The following is an 11,381-nucleotide window of genomic DNA, read 5'->3' on the forward strand; positions in this document are numbered from 1 at the left end:
CAACACAACCGGCCAAACAATTGGGCCGGCACGCCCACGTAGATTAGTGCCTTTTCATTTTTCTTACTGAGAGGGTTCGATGGATCTTTAGCGGAACCCTCCCCAGGAAATGAGAGAAGGCCCAGGACATTTGGTCCCACGGCTCGGGAGCAATTTCCCCTCTCCTTCGCTGTTCTGCTCCACTCCACTCCACTCCACAGAGAGCACGCGCCGCTCAAAACCCTCGTCCCCGCCGCGGTGCTTCCGGCGACGGCCATGGACACCGGGGTGCCTGCCTTTCCCATGAGCCTGGTGATGGCGGAGATGTTCCGGCAGCTAGGCTTTGACCCGGATCAGGTGGAGGGCTTCCTCGCCCACTTCCTCTCCTACACCCACTGCGCCCTCCCGGAGCCGCCCGTGACGGCCGACGCTCGCCTCTTCGCCCTCCTCCCCGACGACTCCGTCGACCGCGTCAGCTGCCTCCCCGACGCGCTCCTCGGCAACGTCGTCTCCCGCCTCCCCGTCAAGGACGCCGCGCGCACCGCCGCGCTCTCCCGGCGCTGGCGCGGGGTCTGGCGCTCCGCCCCGCTCGTCCTCGTCGACTCCCACGTCCACCCCGCGGGCACCGCGTACGCGCAGCGCGTCGCCTGCGCCGTCTCCCGCGTCCTCGCCGCGCACCCGGGCCCCTTCCGCTGCGTCCACCTCACCGAGTCCCCCCTGCTCACGGCCTGGCTCCAGATCGTCGCCGGCAAGGGCATCCAGGAGCTCACCCTCGTCAACCGCCCGTGGCCGCTCGAGATCTTTCTCCCGTCCACCTTCTTGTTAGGCATGGAAACCCTCACCCGCCTCTACCTCGGCCACTGGATCTTCCCCGTCACGGCCGACCTCCCGCGCGCCACCTGCTTCCCCAACCTCCATGAGCTCGGGCTCTGTGACGTCGTCATGAAGACCGGGGATTTGGACTTCATCCTCGACAGGAGCCCCGTGCTGGAGACGCTCTCTCTCGAAGGGGGGAGGCTCGAGCATTGCCTCCGCCTTGTCAGCCAAAGCCTCCGGCGCGTGCAGATCATCGGGTGCTCGGTTCAAGAAATCTTCGTGGTGGACGCGCCATGCCTTGAGCGGCTCATCCAGTCGGGAGGCTGGTGCCCTGAAGACACTGACGGCAACTGCACCAGGCTAAAGATTGGCCATGTCCCCATGCTGCACATGTTGGGATACTTGGAGTTGGATTCAGGGCACGTCCTAGAGGTCGGCAAGACCATCATCAAGGTGCCACATCTTTCTATTGGCTCAATGTAAACAGATTCCTAAGCGGTCGATGTGAATTTGGCATATTCCTTCTCTGAATTGAGTGCATTTATGATTGCAATTGCAGGCTGGGACAAGGGTGAGCCCGAGCACCATGGTACCAAGCGTGGGAATCCTGGCTTTGGAGGTGCGTTTCGGAGTCCGCAACGATGCCAAGATGGTTCCCAGTGTCCTCAGGTGCTTTCTGAATGTCGAGACGCTCAACATCAAGGTGAAATCCCTGACGCGGTGACGCTTCTGTTGTCTTCCATCTGCGCCATGTTGCTATCAGTAGCTGATGAACTGATCGAATTTTCAGTCTGCGAAAACCGATCGATCCACTGGCAAGCTGAACCTGAAGTTCTGGCATGAGTGTGGTGACATCGAGTGCGTCCGGTCGCGCATCAAGCTGCTGGTTTTCCATGATTTCCGAGGGGGCCGAGGCGAGCTCGCGTTCCTCAAATACTTCTTTGAGACCGCATTGGTGCTGAAGAAGGTGGTGATTCTATTCGCCGTTGGCTTCGCTTCGACGGAGGAGGCGCAGTCCAAACTGTCGAGTCTGGGGTCGGTGAAACGAGCCAGTGAAACCTCTACAGTGCTGGTCACTCTACCCTCTGATCCTCAAGAAGGTTCCATTCGGAGCTTCAAAATAGGATCTCAGTTTTCTGCTGACGACCCTTTTGCAAACTACTAAAGTCACAGCAAGCGAACTGCAGTACCTACGTAGGAGTATATTTCATCCTGCAAAGTAAATTGCTCTGGAAGGAGGTTGTTTATGTATGACCATGGCGGCGGAATGTTCTGGTGTCGGAATTACTAGATATCACACATTTGTGTTGGACAGGTTCCACCAGTTCCATTCCACCGCGTTGGACAGAGGTGTAGGAAAGTACAGCGGCGCGCCTACATTCCCCGGCGGTACTCGGCTTTTGGAATTCCAAGATGGGTTTGCTTGGGATAATCTTCTGAAAGGAGGCGGCCTCATAACCCCATTTGCTCCCTTTGCAACCTTGGACTGGCAAGTGCAACCCACTTATGAGCTCACTGCCTTGTGTATGGGTTTATTGGTTCACCAAGTTTCAGTTTCCCTTGCACCCGGTGCCAAACACTAGTACTAAATGCCTGCTGAATTGGTGGCTTACGGTGCTTGATCAAATTCGGAGAAAGGATTTCTCTTCCTTTGTTATGGTTGTCTGGTGGTTCGTCTGGACGGAGCGGAACAGCAGGATATTCAACCTTAAGGCGTCGAGCTTTTTTGCCATCTGCTCAGTGAACTGAAGAACTGTTAATAGGCTGGGCTTCAAGGTGCCTTGTGGTTAGGGGCGATGTAGCCCCAGCTTCATCAACCTTTTCCTTTTCTTCTTTCTTTTTATTTTGTTCCTTCAGGTTCTGTATAGTTCTTTTCCTGTAACTGTGTACTGGTGATCTTCTCTTAATGAATGAAAGTAGCGCTCGTTGTATTTTTGATCTGGACAGGATCATCGCACAGGATCATCGCAACTGACCAAAAATGATAATAAATAAATAAATACACATGAGCGTAAAAATTGCACAAGTGCCTCGTCGGAAAGCATAGATGTAGGCTAGAATGAATAAAATTAATCAATGCATCTGAAATCCATAGAGGGCTAAATGAACACAAAGCGTGGTAGAATCATAGATCATAGAAATGTCAATACAGATTTTCCGAGCCCCTGTTTAGGCATTTGGGAAGGTTTCTTCAAGAAAAGAAAATCAAAGAATTGGCATCATATAACAGGAAGGTATACAAAGATTAATCCATTTGACACTGCTGTATCCAAAATAAGGCTTTTCTATACACGTTTATCGCTCCCACTAACCCACACATTTGAAAATAAGAGTATCTTTTGCTACAGACCACAAAAAGGCACTATGTAGCATCCTGATTTCTGAAAAAGTAGGGCCAGAAAATCCGTTTGTTTAATTGAGTTACTACAAGTTTAAATTGACTTTGTAAATTTGAATTAATACCAATCCAAATTTAATGAGTTTTGATATTCTTGTTTAGCTGGGATTGTTTTTCTTGCCTTTAGCGTGCACTTCTGTATCTCTTTGCGGAGGGGGCATTTCTCTCTTTTTTATTTTTGTTTTTAGATGTGTGCAACCATGATGTCTTTCGCCATCTTGTTGGTGCAGAAGCTGGGTGTAATTGGTATCTTCGCAATATTAACATATTCCCTTTATCAAAAAATTTGTATTAGCTCTTATCCATTTTATGGATTTTCTAAAAGGAAAGTCCATTTCTTTTTCTGTCCTCAGATATCTCTCTCTTTGTTCAGTCCAATCGAATGGCCTAGCCCAATCTGTTTTATTTCTCTCTTCTCTTAATTTCTTTCCCACCTGGCCTTGGCGACGATCCTTCGGTACCCTCTGGTTCTAATGCTCAACCTATACAGGGTGCTAAGAGCATCTCCAATAGACGGTTCAAATGTAAAAATATCTAACTTTTGGACCGTTTAAGACAAAAAACGCTTCTCCAACAGACGATCCATATGTAAAAAAAAAAACAATTGAACCGCGGCCTCCTCATGATGTAAAATGCAACACCTCGCGGTGCAAATTTACATCACGAGGTGCATCTGGTCCAAAATCAGCCGCCGCCTGCGAGCGCCCAACCGCCACTTCATTTCCTTTCCCGCCCGCCCGCGACCGTCTGCCCGCCCGCGACCCGCCCGTCCGCCGCCGCCCCCCGCCGTCCGGCGCCGCCATGGCCGAAGGCGACGACCCCGCCGCCTTCTTCGTCGCCGCCGCAGCCGGTGGGCTGACCCACATGACTTTGCTATGCTTAATGCTTGTCACTAGGGCCCGAGTGCCATGATTTCAGATCTGAACCTATTATGTTTTCATGAATATATGTGTGTTCTTGATCCTATCTTGCAAGTCTATAGTCACCTATTATGTGTTATGATCCGACAACCCCGAAGTGACAATAATGAGGATACTTCTCGGTGATGACCGTAGTTTGAGGAGTTCATGTATTCACCATGTGTTAATGCTTTGGTCCGGTTCTCTATTAAAAGGAGGCCTTAATATCCCTTAGTTTCCGCTAGGACCCCGCTGCCACGGGAGGGTAGGACAAAAGATGTCATGCAAGTTCTTTTCCATAAGCATGTATGACTATTTACGGAATACATGCCTACATTACATTGATGAACTGGAGCTAGTTCTATATCACCCTATGTTATAACTATTGCATGAGGAATCGCATCCGGCATAATTATCCATCACTGATCCATTGCCTACGAGCTTTTCATATACTGTTCATCGCTTATTTACTTTTTCGTTGCTACTGTTACAACTACTACAAAAACCCAAAAACATTTATCTTTACTGTTGCTACTGTTACCATTACTATCATACGACTTTTTCTACTAAATACTTTGCTGCAGATACTAAGTTATCCAGGTGTGTTTGAATTGACAACTCAACTGCTAATACTCAAGAATATTCTTTGGCTCCCCTTGTGTCGAATCAATAAATTTGGGTTGAATATTCTACCCTCGAATGTTGTTGCAATCCCATATACTTGTGGGTTATCAAGACTAATTTCTGGCGCTGTTGCCAAGGAGCATAGCTCTATTCTCTGAGTCACTTGGCATTTATATCTGTTAATCACTATGAAGAGCTTGAAAGATGCTAAGACCAAGATTTTGCCCTCAACTACGAGGGGAGGTAAGGACCTGCCATCTAGCTCTGCACTAGATTCTCCTTCTGTTATTAGTAGGCTTGCGACACCTAAACCTGCTACTTCTATGAATTCTGATATGTCGCATGTTATTGATGATGCCACTTCTGCTATGCACGATGAAACTACTTCTGTGCGTGATACTACCTTGCCATTAGGTGAATTTCTTGATGAACAACTTGCTAGAGTTAGGGGGAATGAAAATATTGAAGATGCTATTGATGATAGTGATGATGAACGTTCCCCCAATGATTATGTATTACATGTTGTTCCTAAGGGTTATGTTATGAATGAAGTAGCTGCTATGGAAATTCTTGCTTGCAATGATAGATCTGATCTTAAGAAAATATTAGCTAAATGGAAGCAACAATCTCTTAATGCTAGAATGAAACCCGATCCTACTTTTGCCACTTCACCTATCTGTGTTACTAATAAGGATTATGAATTCTCTGTTGATCCTGATATTATTACTTTAGTTGAATCTGATCCTTTTTATGGCATTGAATCTGAAACTGTTGTGGCACATCTTACCAAGTTGAATGATATAGCCACCCTGTTTACTTATGACGAGAAGTCTCGCTATTTATACATCCTTAAGATATTTCCGTTCTCATTAAAGGGTGATGCTAAGACTTGGTATAATTCTCTTGCTCCTGGTTTTGTGCGTAGTCCCTAGGATATGATTTATTACTTCTCTGCTAAATATTTCCCTGCTCATAAGAAACAAGCTGCCTTGCGGGAAATATATAATTTTGTGCAAATCAAACAAGAGAGTCTCCCACAAGCTTGGGGGGGGGGGCTTCTCCGGTTACTTAATACTTTGCCTGATCATCCTCTTAAGAAAAATGAAATACTTGACATCTTTTATAATGGACTAACCGATGCTTCCAAGGACCACTTGGATAGTTGTGCTGGTTGTGTTTTCAGGGAAAGGACAGTCGACAAAGCTGAAATACTATTGAATATATGTTGGCTAATGAAAATAATTGGACTCTTCTCGAGCCAGTTCCTGAAGTAATTCCTGAACCAATTGAGCCAACTCTGAGCCTATTCCTAAACCCACTCCGAAGAAGAGAGGTGTTTTATTTCTCAGTCCTGAAGATATGCAAGAGGCAAAGAAATCAATGAAAGAAAAAGGTATTAACGCTGAAGATGTTAAGAATTTACCACCTATTGAAGATATACATGGTCTTAATTTACCACCTGAAGAACCACATTGTCTTGATAACCCGGCACAGGTAGTAAAGGTAAATTCTCTCTATAGATATGATAAAGTTGAAATACCCTCTACTAAATTTCATAGCCCATGCTTGGATGAATTTGATGACTTTATGGCTAGACAAGAAAGTTTTAATGCTTATGTTGGTAGAGAGTTACATAATAATGCTTTCGAGATAGGACGCGTAGGTCATAATCTGGCTAGAGTTAAAGATGAACTTCACCGCGTTAGCAAATATGCTTCTATTGTTGCTACTCAAGCTGAGCAAGTACTCAAAGCTCAAAATGATTTGCTTGATGAGTTGAATAATAAAAATGACTTTGCCGTTAGAGTGGCTACTAGAACTGGTAGAATGACTCAGGAACCTTTGTATCCTGAAGGCCACCCTAAAAGAATTGAACAAGATTCTCAGAATAATAATCTAGATGTTCCTAGTTCTTCTAAGAAGAAGAAAAATAAGAATGATAGAACTTTGCAAACTTCTAGTGAACCTAATGTAGAAACACTTGAGAACCCCAATGATATTTCTATCTCTGATGCTGAAACACAATCTGGAGATGAACATGAACCTGATAATAATGCTAATAATGATGTTCATGTAGATGCTCAACCTAGTAATAACAATGATGTAGAGATTGAACCTGCTGCTGATCTTGATAACCCACAATCAAAGAATCAACGTTATGATAAGAGAGATTTTGTTGCTAGGAAGGACGGGAAAGAAAGAGAACCATGGGTTCAGAAACCCATGCCCTTTCCTCCTAAACCATCCAAGTCAAAGGATGATGAAGATTTTGAGCGCTTTGCTGAAATGATTAGACCTATTTTCTTACGTATGCGCTTAACTGATATGCTTAAAGTAAATCCTTATGCTAAGTATATGAAGGATATCATCACAAATAAAAGAAAGATACCGAAAGCCGAAATTTCCACCATGCTTGCTAATTACACTTTTAAGGGTGGAATACCAAAGAAACTTGGAGATCCGAGTGTGCCAACTATACCTTGCTCCATTAAAAGAAATTATGTTACAACTGCTTTATGTGATCTTGGAGCCGGTGTTAGTGTTGGGCCTTTCTCTTTATATCGTAGACTTGAATTGAATAAGTTGACACCTACTGAAATATCTTTGCAAATGGCTGATAAATCAACTGCTATACCTGTCGGTATTTGTGAGGATGTGCCTGTTGTGGTTGCAAATGTCACTATCTTAACGGACTTTGTTATTCTTGATATTCCCGAGGACGATAGTATGTCTATTATCCTTGGTAGACCTTTCCTTAATACTACAGGGGCTGTTATTGATTGCAACAAAGGCAATGTCACTTTTCATGTTAATGGCAATTAGCATACGGTACACTTTCCGAGGAAACAATCTCAAGTTCATAGCATCAATTCTATTGAAAAAGTTCCAACTATCATTTTTGGAGATTTTGAATTTCCTTTCCCTACTATCAAGAAAAAGTATGATATTCTTATTGTTGGGGATTTTCATATCCCCGTTGAGGTAACTTAGTGTTATTCGAAATTTCTCCGGTTCCGTGTTATTCGGAATGAGTTTGCTAACAAGACTTGATCAACCTTGTTAGCGGGTTCATTTTGATGATCACGAGATGGATGAAACTAGAAGGCACAACCTTCTGTACCCTCTTTTTACCTTCTGTTATTTAGAATGAATAAAGCGAAATTAGTATTATCCGTCTGTTTTCCGAATTATCCGTGCATTAAAAAATAGTCCAAAAATAAAAGTGCTCCAAATGCCCTGCAAATTTAGTATGATTTTTTCTGGAATATTTGAGGATTTTAGGCACTGAAAACACTGCAGGAGGGGCAAGCACCAGGCCACGAGAGAGGAGGGCGCGCCCCCCCTTAGGGCGCGCCCCCTATCTTGTGGGCCCCTAGTGGCTCCCCTCCACTTATGCCAGCACCCACACACTCCATCTTCTACCCAAAAAAATCCCCATCCAGCTCAAGCACGAGTTCTAGCTCGTTTTGCTGCGATTTCGATCTCTTAGCTCAAAGCTCCATTCACAAAACTGCTTGGGGAGATTATTGCTTGGTATGTGACCCCTCCATTGGTCCAATTAGTTTTTGTTCTAGTGCTTTATTCATTGCAATTTTTTGCTGCTTAGGTGACCTTGTTCTTGAGCTTGCATGTTAAATTTTTGAGGTTCCAAGTAATTCCAATGCATGATATGGGCTCTAGGCACTTGTAGGAGTAGTTGCTACCAATCTTGTTTAGTTTTATTCACTTTTATTTTGAAGTTACTAAAATTTCAGAATTTTTTAGAAAATGTTGAGGAAACTTTTGAGGGGCTCTTCTAGCCAAAGCTCCCAGGAAAAACAAGCTAAAGAGAAGGAAAAAGCCAAGTATAATCTTCCTCGCTTAACGGAAGTACGACCGTGTGAATGGCCATGTGATGATTTTTTGAGAGAGGCTGGAATTCATGAAGAATTTTATGCTTTAATCGAGACTGCATGCCTCACCGGTTTCATCAATGACCGAATCGATCAGTATCTCTTACTTACCAATACTTTCATGCAAAACTTTTATTATTATCCTAATAAATCACCGCCTGCAGTATCATTTCATTTATATGACGAGTTCAAAGAAATGTCTTTAAGTCATTTTTGCATGGTATGTAGGATACCTTATGAGGGAGAATTAGAGGAACCCCATCGTGAAGATGTGGCTAGCTTTGTTGATATTATCGCTATAGAGGAGCCAAAGAAGGGTTCCGAAGCGAAAGTCTCTAGCATACACTTTCCTGTTTTACGCTACTTTGCCATATTCGCTAGTAGATGCTTGATTGGTCGTGGGAATAGTGGAAACTTGAGTGTTCCTGATATTATCATGCTTCAACATGCTTTGCTTGGAGACAATAGTTTTATATGGGTGCCGTCGTTGGTAAACGGCTAGCCCTTAATCGTACAAAAGGCCCCATATTTGGAGGTATCTATGCCGCACGTCTTGCTACACATTTTCAGATACCCATTAGGCACCATGAGGAAAAGGAGACAATATTGCCTCCTCACATTCTAGATTACAAGAGAATGGTAGCACATAAGTTTATTGTTGACAATGAAGATAGAATGCTCTTGTATAAACTTAGATTCAATAAGAAACACTTTGAGATTATTATTTTGCCTACGCCTCTGTTGTTTGATTTGCTTGCAGAAAAATTTCTCGTTACACCGGAGGCGGTGAATAATCATCGAGCTCAGGCCACTCCAGAACCCGAACCTGAGCTGGAACCTGAGATGGACCCTTATCGTGCATCATCTGTCCAGTGGGATCCGTAGATGACTAGCCAGTGGTATCCTGATTATACCTCTCATTACACCGGAGAGAGTAGTGGCGGTCCTTGGTGTTAAACCAACTTAGGCCAAAAGCCTAAGCTTGGGGGAGGACGTTATTTCTCACCGACTTTACATTCATGTTCACACACTAGTCGTCGGTGCTCATACTCTTATATTGTATTATCCATGCTAGTTTACATTCCTTTTTCTAGTTTTCTTCTTGTGTGTTTGATAAACCTTGATGAAAATAAAAAAAATAGTTAGTTTAGTTTCCATGCTTGTAGTAGTAACTAAAATGAAAACCCAAAAAGATTTCTTGTTCTTCTTTTACTTGTTGGGAGCTTTCCCGTGTAAATAGTTTTATTTTCTTTTTCTTTCCTTTGGGGGTCGAGAAGACCATATTGAAAATGCTTAGTGGCTCTTTTATACATGATTGTTTATTTAATTTAGAGCCCATATTACTTTACTTCTCTCTTGAGTTGAATGCTCGCAGATTCCAGCTTAGTCCAATGCACGTGCACTCTTATTATTATACACATCATTCGGTCGTGCAAGTGAAAGGCAATAATGACGATATATGATGGACTTATTGGGGTGAGAAAAGCTGGTATGAACTCGACCTCTCTTGTTTTTGTAAATATGATGAGTTCATCGTTCCTGAGTCAGCTAGTATGAAGTAAACATATTTGCAATGACATTTAGAGATTATAGTTACTTGTGCCATGTTTGATTAGCTATGAGTTATAATGGTTTACGTTGCATGCCAACATGCTATTAGAATGATTATGATGTGGTATGATGGGATGGTATCCTCCTTTGAATGAATCGAGTCACTCGACTTGGCACATGTTCACACATGTAGTTGAATCAAATCAACATAGCCTTCACGATATTTATGTTCATGGTGGATTATATCCTACTCATGCTTGTATTCGGTGTGAATTAATTTTAATGCATGCTTACGACTGTTGTCGCTCTCTCAGTTGGTCGCTTCCCAGTCTTTTGCTAGCCTTCACCTGTACTAAGAGGGAATACTGCTTGTGCATCCAAACTCCTTAAACCCCAAAGTTGTTCCATATGAGTCCACTATACCTACCTATATGCGGTATCTACCTGCCGTTCCAAGTAAATTTGTATGTGCCAAACTCCAAACCTTCAAATGAAATTCTGTTTTGTATGCTCGAGCAGCTCATGTTACAACTAGGGCTGCCTATATATTCCATGCTAGGTGGGTTATTCTCAGAGGAGTGAACTCTGCTCCTCATTCACGAGAAAGGGCCGGTAACCGGGATGCCCAGTCCCATGATCCAAAAAGATCAAAGCAAATCAAAATAATTAAACAAAACTCCCCCAGGGTTGTTGTATGTTGGAGGCACTCATTGTTTCGAGCAAGCCATGGATCGATGCTTGTTGGTGGTTGGGGGAATATAAACCTTTACCATTCTGTTTGGGAACTGCCTATAATGCATGTAATATGGAAGATACAGCCATCTCATAGGTGTTGCGTTGACAGCAAAAGTATACTGCTCAAAATGTTATTCAATCTCTATTTTAAAATTCGAGCTCTGGCACCTCTACAAATCCCTACTTCCCTCTGTGAAGGGCCTATCTATTTATTTTTATGTTGAGTCATCACCTTCTTATTAAAAGCACCCGCTGGAGAGCACACTGTCATTTGCATTCATTATTATTGGTTTATATTGGGTATGACTTGACTGGATCTCTTTTACCATGAATTACAATGTTTAGTCAGTCCTTGATCTTAAGGGCGCTCTGCATTTATGTTTTGCGGTCTCAGAAAGGGCTAGCGAGATTCCATTTTTTTATATCATGTTATGATTATTTTGAGAAAGTGTTGTCATCCGAGTTTTATTATTATGACTCGCTAGC

The 11,381-nt window shown here is 43.5% G+C and overlaps 1 protein-coding gene across 1 annotated transcript; it reads left to right on the top strand.

Annotated features, from left to right (window-relative positions):
* The first annotated feature begins 214 nt into the window (after positions 1–214).
* LOC119324186 (F-box/LRR-repeat protein 13-like) lies at positions 215–2,726 on the top strand. The gene is made up of 3 exons (XM_037597951.1): positions 215–1,248; positions 1,355–1,498; positions 1,586–2,726. Exons 1-3 carry the CDS (start codon positions 256–258, stop codon positions 1,958–1,960), a joined length of 1,512 nt encoding a protein of 503 aa, XP_037453848.1. The 5' UTR covers positions 215–255; the 3' UTR covers positions 1,961–2,726.
* Positions 2,727–11,381: the final 8,655 nt, after the last annotated feature.

Source organism: Triticum dicoccoides, chromosome 6B (genome assembly GCF_002162155.2).
Source record: "Triticum dicoccoides isolate Atlit2015 ecotype Zavitan chromosome 6B, WEW_v2.0, whole genome shotgun sequence".
NCBI lineage: Eukaryota > Viridiplantae > Streptophyta > Magnoliopsida > Poales > Poaceae > Triticum > Triticum dicoccoides.

Excerpts from the sequence above, each read along its gene's own strand:
- LOC119324186 (XM_037597951.1), top strand. The coding sequence starts at position 256 with ATGGACACCGGGGTGCCTGCCTTTCCCATGAGCCTGGTGATGGCGGAG. Across the intron at positions 1,249-1,354 it reads TCGGCAAGACCATCATCAAG|GCTGGGACAAGGGTGAGCCC; the intron begins GTGCCACATCTT and ends TTGCAATTGCAG. Across the intron at positions 1,499-1,585 it reads TCGAGACGCTCAACATCAAG|TCTGCGAAAACCGATCGATC; the intron begins GTGAAATCCCTG and ends TCGAATTTTCAG.